This window comes from Hyperolius riggenbachi, chromosome 9 (assembly GCF_040937935.1).
Source record: "Hyperolius riggenbachi isolate aHypRig1 chromosome 9, aHypRig1.pri, whole genome shotgun sequence".
Taxonomy (NCBI): domain Eukaryota; kingdom Metazoa; phylum Chordata; class Amphibia; order Anura; family Hyperoliidae; genus Hyperolius; species Hyperolius riggenbachi.
The window spans coordinates 9,619,764-9,644,519 of NC_090654.1; the positions used below are offsets into that span (position 1 = coordinate 9,619,764).

Below are 24,756 nucleotides of genomic sequence, written 5' to 3' on the forward strand. Positions count from 1 at the left end.
ATGTAGTGTAAGTACTGTAGTCTAGGGTCAATTTTTAGGGGGAGCCAATTAACTTATCCGTATGTTTTTGGAATGTGGGAGGAAACCGGAGTGCCCGGAGGAAACCCACACAGACACGGAGAGAACATACAAACTCTTTGCAGATAGTGCCCTGGCTGGGATTCGAACCAGGGACCCAGCGCTGCAAGGCGAGAGAGCTAACCACTACGCCACCGTGCTGCCTCAGTCAATTTCATTTAAAATCACCTGTTTATCTCCCCACTCTGAAAAACCCTAAATAAAATGTTTAAATGAATAAAAAAAAAAAAATTACAATAAAAAAAAAAAATCATCATAAATAGTTACCTAAGGTCTCTTTTACAGTGCAGCGTTAAAGTCGCACGTTAGAAAATGTTTTAACGTGGACTAACGCACAGCAACACCAAGTCTGTGCAACATTCACAGTGCACATGTTGCGTTTGTGTGTAACGTGTAGCATTATTAGAAAGTGCTGCATGCTGTGCGTTATACACGTTATTAGCTGCGTCGGACTGTTTGCACATGCTCAGTACTAACTTGGAAGGATACTTTTCATTGCTTGTATGCAACGATTATAGAGCATTAAGTTACGTTGCAACTTTTTTGGGACGTTGCGTTGTAAGCTTGCGGTGCGATTTTAACGTCGCATCAAACCGCAACGTCCCATTGTGAAAGTAGCCTAAGGGTCTGAACTTTTTTTAATATGCATGTCAAGCGAGTATATTACTACGATTTTTTAAATTGTAAGCTTCTAAATAGTGATGGATGCAAATTGAAAAAAACACACCTTTATTTCCAAATAAAATATTGACGCCATACATTATGATAGGGGACATAATTTAAATGGTGTAATAACCGGGACAAATGGGAAAATAAAATATGTGGGTTTTAATTAAGGTAGCATGTTTTATTTTAAAGCTATAATGGCTGAAACCTGAGAAATAATGACTTTTTTCCATTTTTTTCATAATATTCCCATTAAAATGCATTTAGAAAAAAATAATTCTTAGCAAAATTTATGACCCAGAGAAAGCCTAATTGGTGGCGGAAAAAACAAGATATAGGTCAAATCATTGTGATAATTAGTGATAAAGTTATTGGCGAATGAACGGGAGGTGAAAGTTGCTTGGATGCATAAAGTGAATAGAGATGTCGCGAACGGTTCGCCTGCGAACGGTTCCAGGCGAACTTTGGTGGTTCGCGTTCGCCTTGACCACGCGAACTTTTGCGGAAGTTCGATTTGAACCATAATGCTCTATGAGGGTCAACTTTGACCCTCTGCATCACAGTCAGCAGGCACATTGTAGCCATTCAGGCTACACTAAGCCCTGGAGCCCCCCCCCCCCCCCTTATATAAGGCAGGCTCGCCAGCCATTACACTCACTCATGTACCTGCTGCAAATAGACAGACTAGGGAGAGCTGCTGCAGACTTGTTCTCCTAGGGACAGATTAGTTAGGCTCTTGGCTTGCTCCTGGCTGATTGTTATTGCTAAAATAGCACCCCTCAATAGCTCTTTTGAGAGCTAATGTTTTCCTGATGTGGTTTTTTGTGTGTGTTGCTCACTGACACTGACATTATACAGCCCTATCTGTTGCAGCTGGACCTTGGTAATTGTTATTACAGTGCCAGCCAGGCCCTGCCTAACTATCTATACTGGGACACCTACCTATGCCTACCTAACTACTGGGACACCTACCTATGCCTACCTAACTACTGGGACACCTACCTATGCCTACCTAACTACTGGGGCACCTACTTACCTATAGGGACGAGGACACCTACCTACCTACCTATACTGGGACTCCTACCTATGCCTAGCTAACTACTGGGGCACCTACTTACCTATACGGGGATACCTACCTACCTACCTATACTAGGGGACCTACCTATGCCTACCTACCTATACTGGGACACCTACCTATGCCTACCTACCTATACTGGGTCTCCTACCTATGCCTAGCTAACTACTGAGGCACCTACCTATGCCTACCTACCTATACTGGGACTCCTACCTATGCCTACCTACCTATACTGGGTCTCCTACCTATGCCTAGCTAACTACTGAGGCACCTACCTATGCCTACCTACCTATACTGGGACTCCTACCTATGCCTACCTACCTATACTGGGTCTCCTACCTATGCCTAGCTAACTACTGAGGCACCTACCTATGCCTACCTACCTATACTGGGACTCCTACCTATACTGAGGCACCTACCTATGCCTACCTACCTATACTGAGTATCCTACCTATGCCTACCTACCTATACTGGGACTCCTACCTATGCCTAGCTAACTACTGGGACACCTACCTATGCCTACCTACCTATACTGGGTCTCCTACCTATGCCTAGCTAACTACTGGGTCTCCTACCTATGCCTACCTACCTATACTGGGTCTCCTACCTATGCCTAGCTAACTACTGGGTCTCCTACCTATGCCTAGCTACATATACTGGGACCCCTACCTAACTACTGGGGCACCTACTTACCTATACAGGGAGACACCTACCTACCTACCTATACTAGGGGACCTACCTATGCCTACCTACCTATACTGGGACTCCTACCTATGCCTAGCTAACTACGGGGACACCTACCTATGCTTACCTACCTATACTGGGTCTCCTACCTATGCCTAGCTAACTACTGGGACACCTACCTATGCCTACCTACCTATACTGGGTCTCCTACCTATGCCTAGCTAACTACTGGGACACCTACCTATGCCTAGCTAACTACTGGGACACCTACCTATGCCTACCTACCTATACTGGGTCTCCTACCTATGCCTAGCTAACTACTGAGGCACCTACCTATGCCTACCTACCTATACTGGAACTCCTACCTATGCCTACCTACCTACCTATACTGGGACTCCTACCTATGCCTAGTATTGCCTACCTACATACAAGAAGATAATAAGGTCGTTGCTTCATTGTGGACAGACCAAATTTGATCAGCTGGACAGTCACTGTTGTTCTATCATTGAGCTACCACAGCCCGGCGACCATATGGGCTGGAAAACTGCCACGGCCTGCACTCTGGCCAGGGGCGTAACTAGAAATCACTGGGCCCCCCTGCGAATATTTGGATGGGCCCCCCCCCCATAGGTGCCAAATAATCGTAATGGGGCAGCGTTTCACTGTAAATTAATTGTAAAGTGGGCAGCATTTTACCAGACAATCATAATGTGGGCCAGAAAATCGTAATGTGGGCAGAGTTCACCAGAAAATCGTAATGTGGGCCTTTAGAAAATCATAATGTGGGCAGAGTTCACCAGAAAATCGTAATGTGGGCACCAGTCACCAGAAAATTGTAACGTGGACAGCATTCACCAGACAATTGTAATGTGGGCAGCGTTCACCAGAAAATCATAATGTGGGCAGAGTTCACCAGAAAATCATAATGTGGGCAGAGTTCACCAGAAAATCGTAACGTGAGCAGCAGTCACCAGAAAATTGTAACGTGGACAGCATTCACCAGACAATCGTAATGTGGGCAGCGTTCACCAGAATATCGTAATGTGGGACAGAAAATCGTAATGTGGGCAGAGTTCACCAGAAAATCGCAATGTGGGCAGCAGTCACCAGAAAATCGCCATGTGGGCAGCAGTCACCAGAAAATCGCAATGTGGGCATCAGTCACCAGAAAATCCTAATGTGGGCAGCAGTCACCAGAAAATTGTAATGTGGGCAGCAGTCACCAGAAAATTGTAATGTGGGCAGCAGACACCAGAAAATCGTAATGTGGGCAGCAGTGACCAGAAAATCGCAATGTGGGCAGCAGACACCTGAAAATCGTAATGTGGGCAGCAGTGACCAGAAAATCGCAATGTGGGCAGCAGTCACCAGAAAATCGTAATGTGGGCAGCAGTGACCAGAAAATCGCAATGTGGGCAGCAGTCACCAGAAAATCGTAATGTGGGCAGCAGTCACCAGAAAATCGCAATGTGGGCAGCAGTCACCAGAAAATCGTAATGTGGGCAGCAGTCACCAGAAAATCGTAATGTGGGCAGCAGTGACCAGAAAATCGCAATGTGGGCAGCAGTCACCAGAAAATCGCAATGTGGGCAGCAGTGACCAGAAAATCGCAATGTGGGCAGCAGACACCTGAAAATCGTAATGTGGGCAGCAGACACCAGAAAATCGCAATGTGGGCAGCAGACACCTGAAAATCGTAATGTGGGCAGCAGTCACCAGAAAATCGTAATGTGGGCAGCAGACACCTGAAAATCGTAATGTGGGCAGCAGACACCTGAAAATCGTAATGTGGGCAGCAGTCACCAGAAAATCGTAATGTGGGCAGCAGACACCAGAAAATCGTAATGTGGGCAGCAGACACCTGAAAATCGTAATGTGGGCAGCAGACACCAGAAAATCACAATGAGGGCAGCAGACACCAGAAAATCGTAATGTGGGCAGCAGTCACCAGAAAATCGTAATGTGGGCAGCAGTCACCAGAAAATCGCAATGTGGGCAGCAGACACCAGAAAATCGTAATGTGGGCAGCAGTCACCAGAAAATCGTAATGTGGGCAGCAGTGACCAGAAAATCGCAATGTGGGCAGCAGTGACCAGAAAATCGCAATGTGGGCAGCAGTGACCAGAAAATCGCAATGTGGGCAGCAGACACCTGAAAATCGTAATGTGGGCAGCAGACACCTGAAAATCGTAATGTGGGCAGCAGACACCTGAAAATCGTAATGTGGGCAGCAGTGACCAGAAAATCGCAATGTGGGCAGCAGACACCTGAAAATCGTAATGTGGGCAGCAGACACCTGAAAATCGTAATGAAGGCAGCAGACACCAGAAAATCGTAATGTGGGCAGCAGTCACCAGAAAATCGTAATGTGGGCAGCAGACACCTGAAAATCGTAATGTGGGCAGCAGACACCAGAAAATCGTAATGTGGGCAGCAGGCACCTGAAAATCCCCCTCCAGCTAGTCAATGTGTGTGGGCAGCGGCGGCGGCGGGATACATACCTTCTTCCTTGCGTTCCATCGCCGCCTTCTCGCTCTAGCGGCTGACGTCACTTCCGCTTTCGGAAGTGACGTCAGCCGCTAGAGCGAGAAGGCGGCGATGGAACGCAAGGAAGAAGGTATGTATCCCGCCGCCGCTGCCCGCTGCCCACAGTATAACGTTAGCTGGAGGGAAGCGCAGAGGGGAGAGCCCCGAGGTGAGGGAGAGGGGGGAACTTCCCCTCTCCCCGCCGACTGTGGGGAAGGCTTTCCCCTCATGCTGCCACCCCTCCAGCACCCAAAAAACGGCCCCGAGCGGGCCCCAGGGGGGGAGGGGGGGGCCGGGCCCCCCCGCGGGCGGAGGCGCTGCAGGGCCTATTGCTACGCCCCTGACTCTGGCCATGTTGCGCACCAGTCCAGCACGGCCGTCACTACGCAAACAGCTGTTTGCGGTGCGTTACACAGTGAGTTTGGTGTGTCAGTGTGAAGCAGAACTCTAACTACACTCCCTGTTTGATGTATACACATGCAAGATGTTGTAAAGCACTTTATGCCTCCAATTTAGCATTCAATGTGATTTCTGCCCTTAAAACGCTGCTTTGCGTCAAATCCAGATTTTTCCCCGGGACTTTGGCCATGTATCCCACTCCGCCATGCCCCCCTCCAGGTGTTAGACCCCTTGAAACATCTTTTCCATCACTTTTGTGGGCCAGCATAATTTTTTCTATTTTGCAAAGTTCGCCTCCCCATTGAAGTCTATTGCGGTTCGCGAACTTTTCCGCGGAAGTTCGCGAACCGAAAATCAGAGGTTCGCGACATCTCTAAAAGTGAAGCGACACTGTAGGCTGAAGTGGTTAAAGGATGGGAATAAAGTTAACTGAGCACATTTTTCAGTAGATAAAATCCATATATTTACAAAGATCTGTACATCATGAGTCCTGAAAGAGGGACACATGGGGAATAAAGATGAACAGAGAGACTGGGGTACCAATGTGACGAGAAGTTGTAGTGTGTGTACATGTCCAAACTGTACGATAACGAGATCGATTTTCCCATGGTAACTTAACAAATTTGATCCCACTATCAATCGGGAGCAGATCGGACATGTCGGAAATAATTGTCCGATTCCCAGGAAAATACATTGTATGTATTAAAGGGTACCTGAAGGTAGAGGGATATGGTGGCTGCCATATTCATTTCCTTTTAAACAATACCTGGCAGCCCTGCTGATCTATTTGGCTGCAGCAGTGTCTGAATCACACCAGGAACAAGCATGCAGCTAATCTTGTCAGATGTGACAATAATGTCAGTAACATCTGATCTGCTGCATGCTTGTTCAGGGTGTATTTCAAAGGACCAATTCACACTGGGGATCGCAAAACATTAGTGATTACCGATACCGTTTTGCCGCAGCAATGTTTTCATGGTAAATGTGTATTTTCCCTTGAACATTTTACTATTTTTGAGCGTTTGCGATTTGCATTTTTTTACATTGCAATCGAAAAACGCTGCATGCACCGTGTTTCTGTTTAACGTAAATTGCCAGCGATCGCGGCAGTGAGATCACTGCCATTTACTTTACAGTACACAAGCGCTTTTAAAAGTACCGGTGATTCGGTGATCCACGGTAAACGCCCGTGGATCACCGAAGTGTAAATAGGCCCCAGGAGTAATTGAAGCAGAAGATTAGCAGGACAGCCCGGCAACTGGTATTGCTTAAAAGCAACCTAAACTGAGAAGGATATGGATTTTTCCTTTTAAAATAATACCAGTTACCTGGCTGTCCTGCTGATCCTGTTTCTCTAATACTTTCAGCCACAGCCCCTCAACAAGCATGCAGATCAGGTGCTCTGACTGAAGTCAGACTGGATTAGCTGTATGCTTGTTTCAGGTGTGTGATTTCGCCACTACTGCAGCCAAAGAGATCAGCAGGACTGACAAGTAATGTGTATTGTTTAAAAGGAAACATCCATATCTTTCTTGGTTAAGGTTCCCTTTAAAAAGAAATAAACATGGCAGCCTCCATATACCTCTCACTTCAGGTGACCTTTAAGCATCTATCTATATATATATAATAGACTAAGTGCTTCAACCTTCAAACAAGAAGAAGAAGTACTTTGCATGAGAAAATTTATGCGTGCTCAAACACCAAGTTTAAGGCCTCTTTTCCACGGACTGTTGAGCTGTGTGCTCAGCAAGCAGTTACCAGGCAGCAGCGAGCAGTTACCAGGCAGCAGCGAGCAGTTACCAGGCAGCAGCGAGCAGATACCAGGCAGCAGCGAGCAGATACCAGGCAGCAGCGAGCAGATACCAGGCAGCAGCGAGCAGTTACCAGGCAGCAGCGAGGAGATACCAGGCAGGAGCAGATACCAGGCAGCAGCGAGCAGATACCAGGCAGCAGCGAGCAGATACCAGGCAGCAGCGAGCAGATACCAGGCAGCAGCGAGCAGTTACCAGGCAGCAGCGAGCAGTTACCAGGCAGCAGCGAGCAGCAGCGAGCAGTTACCAGGCAGCAGCAAGCAGTTACCAGGCAGCAGCAAGCAGTTACCAGGCAGCAGCAAGCAGTTACCAGGCAGCAGCAAGCAGTTACCAGGCAGCAGCAAGCAGTTACCAGGCAGCAGCGAGCAGTTACCAGGCAGCAGCAAGCAGTTACCAGGCAGCAGCAAGCAGATACCAGGCAGCAGTGAGCAGTTGTGAGAGTTTGAGAGGCATTTCACTGCCTATCAACAGTCCATGGAAAAGAGGCCTTACCCTAGCAAGTCTGACATTGCAAATCTGGCCTAATTGGCTAATCATGAGGCAATTCTCATGCAAATGCATGCACAAACCAATACCACAAAGCAGTCACCCTGCTACATGCTACATTAGCACTATCCGGCTTAGTGCACACCAGAGCGGTTCGGCAGCGTTTTGCGATCCGCTTGCGGCTGCAGATACGCTTGGGTAATGTATTTCAATGGGCTGGTGCACACCAGAGCGGGAGGTGTTTTGCTGAAAAGCATACTCCCGAGGTGAGGCATTTTTTGGATTGCGGAGGCGTTCCTGCCTCCAATGTAAAGTATAGGAAAAACGCAAACCGCTCTGAAAAACGGCAGTTCAGAGCGGTTTTGCAGGCGTTTTTGTTACAGAAGCTGTTCAGTAACAGCTTTACTGTAACAATATATGAAATCTACTACACCAAAAACGCTTTACAAAACCGCAAAATGCTAGGTGAAATGCTACAGAAAAATAAGAAAAAACATTTCAAAATCTGCTAGCGTTTTGCAGATCTGCTAGCAGTTTTTGGTGTGCTCCAGGAGCGCCACGGGGAGGATTCCCAATGCCCCCTTTTTATACAACTGGGGGGACCGCAGGGTCCCAGGCTCTCTCACTGCCTGGAAACCACAGCGGCACCCCGGAGGGGGAGGCTGGGTGGCGCGGACGACCCCCCCCCCCCCCAAGTGTGGCCAGCGCCGGGGAGAGCCGTCCGCACCCACCTCCCAATATTAAAAACAGGCACTTACCTTAACGTCCATTGCGTTCTGCTACATGCGCATTAATTTGGGGTCACCACATGAGAAAGGAGAGAAGCATGGGTCACCCCGAGCTTTAGAGCTCAGGGCTCGCTCACATACAGCACTCCAGAGGGGGGGGGGGGGGGGGAGGACAGGTGCACTCACTCCAGGGTTCACACCACCGGAGCAAGCCATCCACCACCTGCCTCCAAAGGATACAAAATGCTTTCCATGAGAAAATTAATGTAGCAGAACCCAATGGACGTTAAGGTAAGTGGCTGTTTTTAATATTAGGAGGTGGGTGCGGACGGCTCTCCCCAGCGCTGGCCACGCTTGGGGGGGGGGCAGCTGCGCCACCCAGCCTCCCACTCCGGGGTGCCGCTGTGGTTCCCAGGCAGCGAGAGAGCACTTTGCAGTATTGGTTTTTGGACCCTGCATAGTTTGGCATGCGAAAGCAAATGCATATTTGCATGAGCATTGCCTCATGAATAGCCAATTAGGCCGGATTTGCAAAGCCAGACTTGCTAGGGTTAAACTTGGTGTTTGAGCACGCATACATTTTCTCATGGAAAGCCTACTTCTTCTTGCTTCAAGGCTTAGGCGCGTACTCTATTAGATAGATAGATGCGGCGTATGCTACGACGCGGGTTGGCTAGTTAGAATAATTTCTTTATTGGGTTTGCAGTTTAGTGCAATAATGCTGTGAACAGAAAACATCGGGATCACACCCAGCGGGAATACACTTCTGGCTGGGGTGGTCGTTCTGCTGCTCTGTGAGATCTCGTCCCGTTATCTTACCTCCCAGGAGACGATCATTACATCAGATCTGTTGGCCTCAATGTTTACAATCTGCGGGTTCTTGTCAGGGGCTGGAACATGTATAAAGCAAACCAATGTTAATGTCATATTGCCTAGTAATGTATATACAGCATTACTGGACAGCTGTAAATGAGACAGAGGAACTGTAGTGAAATAAATAGCATTGCTTTTTTTTTTTTATTTGTACAATATTCATTTAGGCCTTGTTCGAATTATAAATCGCCAGAGCTATCGCAAGCGCTGAGCGATTTATACTGTGATTTTTACTTAGAAAAGTGCTTTTAAAAGCGCTTTTGCTCAGCGATGATTTTATTCACTTCCTGGCGCCAGTCAGAAAGTGAACTCTTGTAGCCGCAAATAAAAAAAAATACAATGCATTTATTTATAGAAGCGCCCTTGAAATCTCTATACAAATCACTTTTTCAAGCGCTTAGCGATTTCCCTATACCTTCCATTGAGCCAAGACGCTCAGAAAATAGTACAGGCAGCGTGTGTGCGATTTAAAGAAAATCAAAACATTGAGGCAGGGAACACACTTGACTGTTTTCATGCGCGTTTTCTGCACAGAAAAACTGAGAACTCCTGTTAATCAATGGGCTAGTGCACACTTACTGTGTTGTTCGCGCGCAGAAAAAAAACTGACATTCTGCATCCTGATTCTGCACATTTTGGCAGTTTTCTGTATCAATTACATCAGCTGCTGTTAAAAAACGCGCGCGTTTTCCTGCATGGAAACACACTTAGTGTGCAGAAAATGTATGCAGAAAAACGCGCACAGAAAACTGAAAGACAAGTGTGTTCCCTGCCTGACATGTGAACGCTGTCATAGGAAATCATTACACAATCGCATTTAGAGCTATTTGCAAAATCACCAGGGCGACACTGAAGCGAAAAAAAATATATGATATAGTGAATTGGTTGTGTACTATGAATAATTACTAGAAGATTAGCAGCAAAGAAAATATCCTCATATTTTTATTTTCAGGTATACAGTGTTTTTTCTAACATTGCATCATTCTCTAATATGTGCAGATTACACAACACTCAGCATTCAAAATGATTCTTTCAGAGCAGTCTGTGAACTAATGACCTCTCCTCTGGGAGAGAAAAAGTAATTAGTTCACTTACAGTTGAGATAATAAAAGTCAGAAAACAGCCCTCTCCAGGACTTTGAAAGAGATTAATGGCTTTTTTGCATAGAGATAACAACTAGAGTTTCTTAATTCCTTCTGTACTGGAAACAATTAGACTGATATATCTGATCTTAATGTTTTATTTCTTAGCTGTACTACACATACAAATCACAATATCATTTTTTTTTCGCTTCAGTGTCTCTTTAAAGAGAACCAGAGATGAAGCACCCTCATGTATTTTTTAATATATATTAATAGGAACATGACAGTAAACACCTACTCTGCTCTTTGTTTCATTCTTCTCTGCTAAATCTGCCTGTTATCAGCTGTGATAAGAATCCCCGACTAAGCATCCAGTCTAGCTTTGCCCGGAATGATTATAGCTGAGTCAGTCTTCTGTGATGTCTTTTCAAGCCCAAGCCTGCCCCCTTGTGGCTCTGATTTCCTGCTATTTAGCCTTGAAGTAGCAAAGCAGAGCCACAAGGGGGCAGGCTTGGGCTTGAAAAGCATCACAGAAGACTGATTCAGCTATAATCATTCAGGTGAAAGCCAGACTGGATGCTCAGTCTGGGATTCTTATCAGGGCTGATAACAGGCAGATTTAGCAGAGAAGAATGAAACAGAAAGCAGGGTAGGTGTTTTCTCTAATGTTCCCACTGATATACTGTATATGGTAAAATACATGAGGGTGCTTCATCTCTGGTTAACTTTAAAAAAAAAATGTTCATAGTGTGAACGAGCCCTTATAGATTATTTAATCATTGTTTGCCCCATGTAAACTCTTCCCTCACCCTGATTTACATTCTGACATTTATCTCTAGTCCTGTCAGGTGCATCACTGCAGATTTTTTTTTTTTACCAAGAATTCCAAAGCCAGTAAAAATAATGGCTGGTCTCCCAGATGTGATCTGCAGTGTGCAAACCTCACCTGCGGGGGGTGATGTGAATTGCAGTGTGCTGTTCTCACCTGCAGGGGGCGATGTGTAGACCTCAGAGGCGGCACTCGCTGCGCTCTTCCCGATCCCATTCACAGCAAACACACGGAACTGATACTTGAAGTGAGGACTGAGATATAACTGGGCAGTGGTGATATTTCCTGGGACTCGCATCACGTCCTCCCATTGGCCGGTCTCCTGAATACTCTTCACTGATTGGATGATAAACTCTGCAGGGGGGAAAAAAAAGACTCCACCAGTTACTAAGCTATGCACTAATTATAATAAAAAACTCAAAGGCTACTACTGCAGTAATGCTTCATGACTGAATATCAGCTGCTTTACTGCAGCTATACTCACTTCCAATAACTGTCACCCGTCACAAGCGTTTGTGATCCTGTCGGGTGATAGCTGAGAAGACAATCCCTGACACCTGCTCTATGGCGAGGGAAGGAGAACTACAACAGAGAAACAATAGCGATCCGGCAAGGGGCGATCCAAGGAGCTGAAGGGAAGGGCGATTGCGTCAGGTGATTCCTGTACAGGCTCTAAATTAAGGGCCCAGTCACACTGGGTCGATTTGCGGGCATTTTACGCAGATTCCAAGACTTGCTGGCGATCGCTGGCGCTTTGAAAAGAAATGGTGTAATTAATAGTATATGACAGTGATCTCACTGTAGTGACTGCCGGCGATTTTTGCGATTAACTAAAACGCGGTGCATGCAGCACTTTTTTTGCGATTTTAGAGCGAGCAAAATGGTAAAAAAAAAAACACAAATCGTGATCGCTCAAAAAATGCAAAAATGCCCAGTGAGAATATGTAACAAATTGTGAAAAAATCTCAGTCGCAAACCGCTAATGACTTTTCTAAGGTTTTGCGATCCCCAGTGTGAACGGGGCCTTAGGCTGGGTTCCTATCTGCAGACAGACCACGTACGGCAGGGGGAGGGAAGAGTGACGTACCACAGTGAGAGGGGAGAGTGTGGCGTCCGCTCCGATGGTCCATTGTGGTCATGCTGGAGTCAGAGGCGGATGCGTTTCAACCATAAACTATACGGGGAACGCGTCCGCCAAAATCGCGGATGGTAGACTGGCAGGTGTGATCAGATGCTATTTATAAAATAGGATCCCGTGACTGTCAGTTTTGTATATCGGACAAAGAAATGTCAGTTTTCCTCTATAGTGGGAACACAGGCTGTGCTCACACTGTAGCGGAAAACTGACTTTTTTTTGTCCATTTGTAGAGGGAGAGGATCAATTTTTCTTTTTTTTCATCCCAATAAAAATTTGATTGGATGTGTTGGATTAATCAGAGCAGAGCCGGGCCGAGGCATAGGCTGGAGAGGCTCCAGCCTCAGGGCGCAGTGTAGTAGGGGGCGCAGAATTCATTCAGCTGTCAATCCTAATTGTGTATGAAGCAGAAAGAAATAAGAAAAGGGGACACATAGCAGTGACTGCAAGCCAGATAACTAGATATTAAAGGGAACCAGAGACGAAGCACCCTCATGTATTTTACCATAGAAATCAGTGGGAACATTAGAGAAAACACCTACCCTGCCCTCTGTTTCATCCTCACTGCTAAAAGTGTCTGTTATCTAGCTGAGATAAGAATCCCGGACTGTGCATTGAGTCTGGCTTTGCTATAATGACTCAGCTATAATGATTTCTGAGCAAAGCCAGCAGGGGGCAGGCTTGGACTTGAAAAGACACAAAAGAACACAGTCTAAGCTATAATCTTTCTGTAGCAAAGCCAGCCGACTGCTTAGTCGGGATTCTTATCTTAGAGGTGATAACAGGCAAATTAAACAGAGAACAATGTAACAAAGAGCAGATTAGGTGTTTACTGTCATGTTCCCACTGATTTATAAGGTAAAATACATGAGGGTGCTTCATCTCTGGTTCTCTTTAAGGTGTTGGGGAGGTTGTGGGCCCTGTGGCCCTCTTAGTCTAATAGCAATCAGTGTGTGACGACTGGGGTGGGAGGGATGGAGGGGCCTCTTAGTCTAATAGCAATCAGTGTGTGACGGCTGGGGTGGGAGGGATGGGAGGGGCCTCTTAGTGTAATAGCAATCAGTGAGTGACAGCTGGGGTGGGAGGGATGGAGGAGGGGCCTCTTAGTGTAATAGCAATCAGTGTGTGACAGCTGGGGTGGGAGGGATGGAGGGACGCACTTTGGTGTCTCAGCTTTGGGTGCTGGAGGACCTTGTCCCGGCTCTGAATCAGAGAGATAAATATAAAAACTGCAAGTCTTATTATATCATTTGATATATTCTGGAAAATTACTATTTTACATTATATATATATATATATATATATATATATATATATATATATATATATATATATGTATTTTGGATTTGATCGATCAGAAAAAACATGCAATCGTAATATGAGAAGGGGATTAGGTTAAGCGATAGTAAAATAACGGTAAAATTACTGCAATCCTATTGCCATTATCCAGTCCCCAATAGTAGAATATCGTTAATTTTACCGATATTAACGGCTTTCCCCGGCGCCCACGTTACCGCGGTGCCCTTTTTCAGTGCACGTGGGGGAGGAGGCTGCGGTAACACGTCTGCCCAGAGAGTGAATGTAATGTTGGAAGTATCAATAGAATTATTACCTAACCTGCAGTATAGTAAAACAACCACAAGATGTCACTGTTTGCAAAATGCTGTGATGATCTCTGTGGTATTGTTATTTCCTGTATTCACTCTCTGTAATCCTCTCTGCTCTAAGTAAGCTGCATTTCCTGATGGTGGTGTGCGATTTACCTCTGCATGTTTTTCTTCAGTAAAGAGTTGTGACTTGTTATACTCGGTGCCTATCTGTATGTACAGACCCCTCTGCTCCGTCATGGAATGATTTGTGTCGGGTAAGTCGGTTTTATAGTAATGTGCCCACACACCTGAGATGGGGCTGTTGTGGCTTTCCCCCGCCGTCCAGGACAGTAAGATGCTGCGCTCGTGCTTCACCAGGAGATGCAGGTCCTCTGGGGGCATGGGGACATCTGGAATACAAAATAATGTCACCATCACCAATGCTGAATAATAATAATCTCATTACCTCTACGGATCACCCACCAGGCAACCTAGGCAGATGCCTGGGGCCTAGTGGGTATCAAGTGTCCCACCTGCCCCTTCTCTGACCTCTCTCCACTTCAGCTTACCAAAAGGACCACAAGAAGGCCCAAACCTTCTGCCTTGCCTAGGACCCCATTACATCTCAATTCATCTCTGGTCCAGAGGCATTGCTCACATTCACACGTCACACAAGAGAAAAGACTTTATATTGTATACTAGCTGATTGCCCGGCGTGGCCCGGGAATGTATTTGGCTGGTGTTGGCTCCGCTTACTTTTTCTAGTGGTAGTGGTCCTTTAAGAAAAGACTGGTCATGCTGGGTATTTCATCATATACTGGTAACTTTTTGCCCCGTTTGGTTCCATCTCATCTCTTCCAGCATGGTTCCAGCAGAGGCTGCCCTGGGCAACTGCCTGGATTGCCTATGCCTATTTTACATTTTTTACTGATAGTGGTGCTTTAATATCTCATCTGCGAAACAATGGTGTCACCAATAATATTAATGTGTTCATTAAAGGTTTCAGGCTATCTCCTCCAGGACCATTGGGCACAGGAACTCTTTCTTCCCATCGGCTGTCATCTTCTTGAACTCCCCCCACAAACTCCCCCCTCCCTACCATTGCCCTTCCCCTTAGGGTGTGGCCCGGGCTGTTCCTTTACTGACAAACTAGCTACAGGACTAAAATGAATATGTCTATCATGTTACTGCCTCTCGCACTGATTCTGCATAATGTATATTGTGTAATGTTTTTGTTTTTTTGCCACCCAATTCCGGGCAGGATCCAGTAATGCTTGGCGAAATAAACTAATTCTGATTCTGAAACTTGTACTGTAGTTCTTTTAGATCTGCTCTTTGCTGCCTGACCTCCTCTATGCACAGGAAACCCGTCAGAGAGATTGTGCTCACCGCGTACGGACACACGAGTCTCTGACGTCATCGAGTCCAGCGCCGTGCTGCCGATACAGGAATAGGTGCCGGCGTCGTCCCAGGAGACATTGAAGATTGTCAGCGTGTTTGACTCCACATGGATTCTGCAGAGGGAGAATCAGAAAGATAATTAAAAGAAACCCATGACAGAAGTTCATCCACCGCTGCAGAGTGCAGACATGTGGCTAGCAATATTAACATTATATTTTATGACATTGTATTTGCAAAGGATACCACTCGTCTTTTTCTCTAACCTTTACTAATGCTTAACTTGACAATCTCCACGTAGCCTACAGCTTTAACCACTTCCCAACCACAGGTTTTTCCCCTTAAATACCAGAGCAATTGTCACATCACATCAATTTTCACATAACAGTAATATACCCTCAGGACATACATATAAAAAAAAAGTCCCTAAGGTATTTATTTATTTTTTTTAAATTACGGTATGTATTTTTTTTTATAAGTGTTTTCTTTTGATAACTATGGGGTGTGGGTGTAAGGGGTGAAAATTAATAAAAATGTATGTATTTCTATATATAATCGTGTATGAGGGTGCATGTTTACTTTTTGGCCACAAGATGGCGATACACTAAATTCTTGAATACTGTAAACCAGTGGTCCTCAAATTAAAGGGAAGGTCCAAGCAAAAAAAAAAAATGAGTTTAACTTACCTGGGGCTTCTACCAGCCCCATGCAGCCATCCTGTGCCCTCGTAGTCACTCACTGCTGCTCCAGTCCCCCGCCACCAGCTAGTCCTGCTTCTACCAGCCCCATACAGCCATCCTGTGCCCTCCTAGTCACTCACTGCTGCTCCAGTCCCCCGCCACCAGCTAGTTCTGCTTCTACCAGCCCCATGCAGCCATCCTGTGCCCTCGTAGTCACTCACTGCTGCTCCAGTCCCCCGCCACCAGCTAGTTCTGCTTCTACCAGCCCCATGCAGCCATCCTGTGCCCTCGTAGTCACTGCTGCTCCAGTCCCCCGCCACCAGCTAGTTCTGCTTCTACCAGCCCCATGCAGCCATCCTGTGCCCTCATAGTCACTCACTGCTGCTCCAGTCCCCCGCTGGCAGCTTTCTGACCTCGGAGGTCAGGGCCGCATTGTGTACATTTTTACGCATTCCCGCTAGTGCAGGAACATTAACATATACATTTTTACGCGTTAGTGGTGCAACGCATACATTTTTGTTCCTGCACTAGCTGGAATGCGTAAAAATGTATGCAATGCGGCCCTGACCTCCGAGGTCAGAAAGCTGCCAGCGGGGGACTGGAGCAGCAGTGAGTGACTACGAGGGCACAGGATGGCTACATGGGGCTGGTAGAAGCCCCAGGTAAGTGAAACTCATTTTTTTTTTTTTGCTTGGACCTTCCCTTTAAAGAGAATCTGTACTCTAATATTCTTACACTAAAAAGCATATCATTCTATTCCTTATTTTCTCCTGGGCCCCTCTGTGCTGTTTCTGCCACTCTCTGCTGCAATCCTGGCTTGTAATTAACAGTTTTAGGCAGTGTTCACAAACAAACTAACTAGCTTGTGATAGGCTCACATAAACAGAGTGTGTGAGTCATACAGAGCCTGCAGGGGGCCTGCAGAGGGTGTGTATCGCTTCTATCCAATCACAAGCAGCCCTGCACATTCCACACATTCAAGCCTTAGCCCGACAGAGCCGACAGATGAAAGGAGATAAGATATATTATAGAGACAGTGCAATTAGGAAAGGCTGCAGTAAGCCAGAGCACATTAGAACAGGCATAGGAACTTATAGGATAGAAGAACTAAGGCTGAAAAATTTGTTACAGAGTCTCTTTAAAGCCCGTGGACCAAATGCAGCCCCCTGAGGCTTTTTACCGACCCTCCCACACACAAAATGTATTACTTATAGATGCGGTCAGCTACATCTTTAAATATTGGTGGTCCACATATGGAACAGCAGTGCTGGCACCACCCATCCACATGGAAGCCAGAAAGCATTCAGTCGCTGGCTTCCAATCAAATTCCACATCAGGTGACACTGCTGTCCAATAGGACTGCAGGGTGTCACCTGGGTATGCTTCACTGTCTGGCCCACAAAGACTTCTACATCATCTTACGTATACTCCGGCCCCCCAGCAGTCTGAAGTATGTTGACCCGGCCCTCCAACCAAAACGTTTGAGGACCCCTGCTGTAAACAGTATACTGGAAGTAGTAAGTGTATCTGTTTACTTTCACTTTGTTAACCACTTCAGTACCAGCAGTCTCTGCCCCCTTAAGGAGGAACTTCAGCCTAAACAAACATCTTGTCATCAAGTTACATTAGTTATGTTAATTAGAATAGATAGGTAATATAATCTCTCACCCACCCTGTTTTAAAAGAACAGGCAAATGTTTGTGATTCATGGGGGCTGCCATCTTTGTCATGGGGGCAGCCATCTTTTTGGTTGAAAGGAGGTGACAGGGAGCATGAGACACAGTTCCAACTGTCCTGTGTCCTGATAACCCCTCCCAGCTGCCCACACTAGGCTTCAAATGTCAAATTCAAAATGTAAAAAAAAAAAAAATTGCACCAAAACAGCAGAACGAGAACAACAAAATCAGAAATCCCATCATGCTTTGCACAGCATCAGGGGAAAAAGCCCGGGCAGTTTTCTTCTGTGCAGCTAAAAATGAGGCTTGTATAAGAGAAACAAAGTTTTGATGCTGTGAAACTGTTAAAGAAACACCAGGCCTTTTCAGTGCTGCTGAGTCGATTTTTAGTCCGGAGGTTCACTTTAAGGATCAGAGACTGCTGTTACGGTAAAACGCCGCCTCCCAACAAATCGCCGCACATACCCGCCACTCTCGCCAGTCACGATGCTGTCTCATCACTGCAGGTTCCTCTCTCTGCCATCTCTATGACAGCAGAGTGCTGTCAACCGGTCAGGAGCCACTTTCATTGGTTCCTGACGCTGTCTATCAATGGGAGCCAATGTGATTGACTCTCTGTGATCACACGGTCAGGAGTCAATGAAAGCGGCTCCTGACCTGCATATAGAGCTCTGCCGTCTTATAGGCGACAAAGCGAGCGAATTGTGGCGGGTGCATAGCGGCGAGATTAGCGAGTAACGGCAGAGAGGCGAGTAATGGTGCGGCCGCGCAATTCATTAGGACATTGAATCTATGTCCAGTCAGGGCCGCAGCACCACCTGCTGGACGTAAATTCGTACTGCGTCGGTCCGGAACCAGTTAATGAATGCCACATGTCGCTAACGTTGTCTCTTATTCATTACAGGGACTATGATCGGGTTTAGGAACAAGCTGTCGCCATTCACCGATCTGGCAGAAGAATTCCACATAGCTAAACAGCCTAGGCTGTGACATGACTGGGAGGGTGGGGCTACATACTAATATACAGCAATATACAGACATAGGAAGTGATTCTGATGCTGAAACTGGGAAAATGACAGTAAAATGTCCTGAATAATATTCTGCATTCTGCTGTATGCAACTACAGGGCATCTTTACTGCATTCTGCTATATATCACTACAGGGCCTCTTTACTGCATTCTGCTGTATGTGACTACAGGTCCTCTTTACTGCATTCTGCTATATGTCACCACAGGGCCTCTTTACTGCATTCTGCTATATGTCATTACAGGGCCTCTTTACTGCATTCTACTATATGTGACTACAGGTCCTCTTTACTGCATTCTGCTATATGTCACTACAGGGCCTCTTTACTGCATTCTGCTATATGTCACTACATGGCCGCTTTACTGGATTCTGCTATATGTCACTACAGGGCCTCTTTACTGCGTTCTGCTATATGTCACTACAGGGCCTCTTTACTGCATTCTGCTATATGTCACTACAGGGCCTCTTTACTGCGTTCTGCTATATGTCACTACAGGGCCTCTTTACTGCGTTCTGCTATATGTCACTACAGGGCCTCTTTACTGCGTTCTGCTATATGTTACTACAGGGCCTCTTTACTGCATTCTGCTATATGTCACTACAGGGCCTCTTTACTGCATACTATATGTCCCTACATGGCCTCTTTACTGCATTCTGCTACATGTCACTACAGGGCCTCTTTACTGCATTCTGCTATATGTCACTACAGGGCCTCTTTACTGCATTCTGCTATATGTCACTACAGGGCCTCTTTACTGCATTCTACTATATGTGACTACAGGTCCTCTTTACTGCATTCTGCTATATGTCACTACAGGGCCTCTTTACTGCATTCTGTTATATGTCACTACAGGGCCTCTTTACTGCATTCTGCTAGATGTCACTACATGACCTCTTTACTGCATTCTGCTATATGTCACTACAGGGCCTCTTTACTGCATTCTGTTATATGTCACTACAGGGCCTCTTTACTGCATTCTGCTAGATGTCACTACATGACCTCTTTACTGCATTCTGCCATATGTCACTACAGGGCCTCTTTACTGCATTCTGCTATATGTCACTACAGGGCCTCTTTACTGCATTCTGCTATATGTCACTACATGGCCGCTTTACTGGATTCTGCTATATGTCACTACAGGGCCTCTTTACTGCGTTCTGCTATATGTCACTACAGGGCCTCTTTACTGCATTCTGCTATATGTCACTACAGGGCCTCTTTACTGCGTTCTGCTATATGTCACTACAGGGCCTCTTTACTGCGTTCTGCTATATGTCACTACAGGGCCTCTTTACTGCGTTCTGCTATATGTTACTACAGGGCCTCTTTACTGCATTCTGCTATATGTCACTACAGGGCCTCTTTACTGCATACTGCTATATGTCCCTACATGGCCTCTTTACTGCATTCTGCTACATGTCACTACAGGGCCTCTTTACTGCATTCTGCTATATGTCACTACAGGGCCTCTTTACTGCATTCTGCTATATGTCACTACAGGGCCTCTTTACTGCATTCTACTATATGTGACTACAGGACCTCTTTACTGCATTCTGCTATATGTCACTACAGGGCCTCTTTACTGCATTCTACTATATGTAAAATTCAGGGCCTCTTTACTGCATTCGACTATATGTCACTACAGGGCCTTACTGCATTCTGCTATATGTCACTACAGGGCCTCTTTACTGCATTCTGCTATATGTCACTACAGGGCCTCTTTACTGCATTCTGTTATATGTCACTACAGGGCCTCTTTACTGCATTCTGCTAGATGTCACTACATGACCTCTTTACTGCATTCTGCTATATGTCACTACAGGGCCTCTTTACTGCATTCTGCTATATGTCACTACAGGGCCTCTTTACTGCATTCTGCTATATGTCACTACAGGGCCTCTTTACTGTATTCTGCTATATGTCACTACAGGGCCTCTTTAGGTAGTACCTGTGTTTGTCCTCTTGCAGCTCCTGTCCATCCTTCCTCCATGTAGTGGTCAGGGAGGGCAGGAGGTTGGGGTCGCAGTGGATGTGACAGGTCAGGGTGACACTGTGTCCCCTCTTCACCCACGGATGTTCCGGGCTCACGTATCCTCTGGTTGGTTCTAGACAAAAAGTATATCAATACAACAATTAGTACAACACCCAGAATGATGAGTTATTATCTGAATAGTACGATATATATCGCATACCTCCCAACTTTTTGAGATGAGAAAGAGGGACACTTAAGCCACGCCCCTGCCACACCCCTGATCACGCCTTCACCACACCCCCAGTCACGCATACCATAAAGATTTCATAGGAAAAATATGCTGTTTTATAATTCAAACCACACTGGTCCTTTCTATCCTGGTGCATTTTCCTTCATATTAACATTTTAAAATTACTAATATATGAATTTAAAGGATGGGAATAAAGTTTAGAGTCAAACACATTTTTTAGTAGAGAAATATATATATTTACATAGAAAGAGGGACAAAGTCCTGAAAGAGGGACAAATGAGGAGGAAAGAGGGACAGTTGGGAGCTGACTATCGGTACCTCGAAGAGCGACGTTGGCCATGATGGTGGCGTTTCCTTTGGTGTTAGAGACTTCGCAGTAGTACAGGCCGGCGTCCTGCGGCTGCGCGTTCTTTATATGGAGGGTCCCGTGCTCATCTATTAGATACCGGCCGCCCACAGGATACACCAGTTTCTTCCCATGGTACCTGGCGTGCAGAGAGACATGGCTTATGACATTACTTCCTGTATAACGATCTATGGCTGCCCGAAAGCCGAGGATCGCACTACAACGCTGAGGATTGCTTTACACCACCAATCACAAAACGTGATCACAAACCAGGCAAATCACCATAAAAGTGGGAATAATTTATCACATTCTATTATTTGTCACCACGGGGCCTCTTTGTTGTTGGATTTTCTAATAAACCATAAGTCTGTAACAATCTTCTGTCGACTAGTGAAAAGGAAAGTATGGCAAGGGGGAGAAACTCACCAGACGATATCGGGAAGGGGGAAGGCAAATGTATGGCACAGCAGCGAGACGTTGCTCCCCCACACCGCTGTGTACGTCCGGCCCTCTGGGGTAAATATCAGAGGCACAATGTCTGCAGGAATAAAAGCAAGAAAAATATTACTAATAAGCACAGCCAATTAGCCAAAGTATTCTCGTACAGATTGGCGCAGCTCAAGTCTATCTGGACGGTATCCGCATCCAGCGGGGGGGGGCGCAGCCACGCGCACCCCACGGTTTTCCACGTTGGCAGTTGGGGAAGGGAATCACAGCTTCCCCGTACCAATCACAGTACGTGTAATGTATGGACATGACCCCATTCAGGGGCCATGTCCATACATAATAAAGTTTGTGAATGAAAATGTAAAAAAAAAATAAAAAATTAAACACTTTCTGCCACAATCCAGGGAGTGTTTCTATCACCATCTAGTGGCGAAACCTATAATTACACACACCACATATTTTAAATTTACAAAAATAATATGAAATAATATAATCAATCCATTCCAAAGCCCCCACCCCAGTTACCAAGCAAACGTTTTAGAAATCAAAGACAACAGTAAAAAAAAAATCCATAAATAGTTTCCTCAGGAACTTAGCTTTTTTTTTTTTTTTTTTTAATGTCATGAGGGTATATTACTGTTATTTTAGTACATAACGGCTTACAATTGACGGGACACAAAAAAAAAAAAAAAAACACGCCTAAACAGAAAACATACACCCTTATTTCAAAATAATATATTGGCGCCATACATTGTGCTAGGAATATAATTTAAACGTTGTGATAGCCGGGACTAATGGACAGATACAATGGGTGGGTTTTATTTATAGTAGCATTGCTTACTTTAAAACTAAAGGGGATGGAATTGTATTTTTTCTTTTTTTTTTTGCTTATAAAATGCATAAAAAATAAAGTCATTACTGAAAACAAGTATCGCCTACAGAAAGCTTAATTTGTGTCAAAAAAGCAAGATATAGTTCATTTACGTGTGATGAGTAGTGATAAAGTTATTGGCGAATAAATGGGAGGAGCGCTGACGGGAAGATTGCTTCCATCCTTGACGTGAAAACGCCTGTAGGCTGAACCGGTTAAGGAATAAGTCAATGTTTTTATATTTTTGGTTTCCATAAAGTTTTTGATGTAACCAGAACCAGCATACCCAGAACATCGATGTTGGCGGTGGAGAGGATGGTCCCATGCTTGTTGGAGGCCTCGCACTGGTAGACGGCGCTGTCCGACGCCTGCAGCGAATGGATGAACAGCACGCCCCCTTCCATGCGATGGTTGCCGGGCAGAGTCTTCTCTGTGTGACAAAGGGAGAAACATACAGCATCATCTATATACGGTATGTAAATCCATATATATAGTGTTTCTGATTCACAGCTCCTGGCGTTACCGTCTAGAAGGATTCCGTTTTGCCGCCATCGTGTCTCTGGTTCGGGTGTGCCTGCGGCCGAGCAGCTCAGTATAATCTCGGAGCCCACCGTCTGTACGGAACTGCTCAGAGCCTTGATCCACCGCGGCGGCTCTGCAAGTACCAAATACACAATCACAGCATCAGTTATAAATAAGAGATTCAATCTACACCTCAAATCTACTGAAAAACTGAACGGAAAAATACTGAAAAACTATTTCACACAATTTTTTTTATTCTGCTGGCAAAAGCTGGCCCGCCCCCAGCTAACGATCCGTCCAATGAGGAGAGAGAAACTATGTGCAGAGCAGAGCTAAGATGGCTGACGGACCCGGGATGGCGGTCGCTCAGCGGCTCCTATGCGGTCAGTTTAAACTTTTTCTCACCGAAAATAGTAAAATTTGTTAGAGGACATTCTTAGCTACCTGGCGATATAAGGGTTGTGGGGGTTTATTGGAGCGGACAGCGGAAATTAGTTTCGTTTTCAGCACAGCTTAAATTGTCTATGGGGATTTGCGGTGGGTTCCCTAAAGCAGACTAGCGCCGCACTCAGACTCCCGCAGCGGGAGTTTTAAAGAAAACCTGTACTGAAAAATAGTTCCCCTAGGTGGGTACTCACCTCAGTAGGGGGAAGCCACCGGATCCTATCGAGGCTTCCCCCGTCCTCCTGTGTTCCACGGCGGTCTCGCTGCAGCCCACGGAACGCACAGGCGACAATTTGTCAGGCTGTGCAATACTTACCTCTCCTGGCTCCAGCGAGGGCGCTGTTGCGGCTCTCAGCACGGAGATAGGCGAAAATAGCCGGTCTCTGTCGGGTCCGCTCTACTGCACAGGAGACTTGAGCCTGCGCTGTAGAGCGGCCTGACAGCGATTGGCTATTTCCGACTATCTCCGTGGGAAGAGCCGATAGTGCGCCTGCGCTGGAGCCCGGGTGGTAAATATTTACATCGCCGCCGTTCTGGGAGGATTATCGCCGCCGCCGTGGGACCGAGGAAGACGGGGAGAAGCCTCAATAGGATCCGGAGGCTTCCCCCACCCGAGGTGAGTACCCCCCAGGGGAGCTTTTCTTCGTTACAGGTTTTCTTTAAACATAAAATAAAACCGTGGAATATCTTAAAAAGTCATTTTTAGGAGAAGGAAGATAGATACAATCATTTATTTTATTCGTTTATTTTCATCTCAGGTGTCCTTTAAAGTGTAACTGTTGGGCAAAAAAAATAAAAAATCAATCCTTTATTTTTATCTGGAAAACAAGTAATACGGATGCTAACCAGGCAATCCAAAAGTTTAAATCTCTATTACTTTTCTTGTTTATAAATGATCATTCCCCAGTTTACCTGACTATTATTTGGTACGTTGCCACAAAAAGGAAGTTGCAGAGCATGCCTAGTTGTCTTTTTTTGCTTCTTTATTTCCCCTCAGACTTAATTAATGTACAGAAGCAAAAAAGGACAACCCAGCATGCCCTGCAACTTCTTTTTTTTGCGGCAACGTACCAAATAAGAGTCAGGGAAACTGGAGAATGATCATTTATAAACAAGAAAACTAATAGTGATTTTTTATTTTATGCTCGACAGGTACACTTTA

At 45.7% G+C, this 24,756-nt stretch overlaps 1 protein-coding gene across 1 annotated transcript in view; it reads right to left on the minus strand.

Moving 5' to 3' along the window:
• CHL1 (cell adhesion molecule L1 like) overlaps positions 1-24,756 on the minus strand; it is a 444,338-nt gene that overhangs the window by 20,455 nt on the left and 399,127 nt on the right. The window contains 9 exon segments of the mRNA XM_068251901.1: positions 9,273-9,343; positions 11,394-11,591; positions 14,270-14,371; positions 15,351-15,475; positions 20,691-20,847; positions 21,283-21,449; positions 21,737-21,848; positions 22,915-23,058; positions 23,152-23,283. Coding sequence (XP_068108002.1) covers positions 9,273-9,343; positions 11,394-11,591; positions 14,270-14,371; positions 15,351-15,475; positions 20,691-20,847; positions 21,283-21,449; positions 21,737-21,848; positions 22,915-23,058; positions 23,152-23,283 — 1,208 coding nt within the window.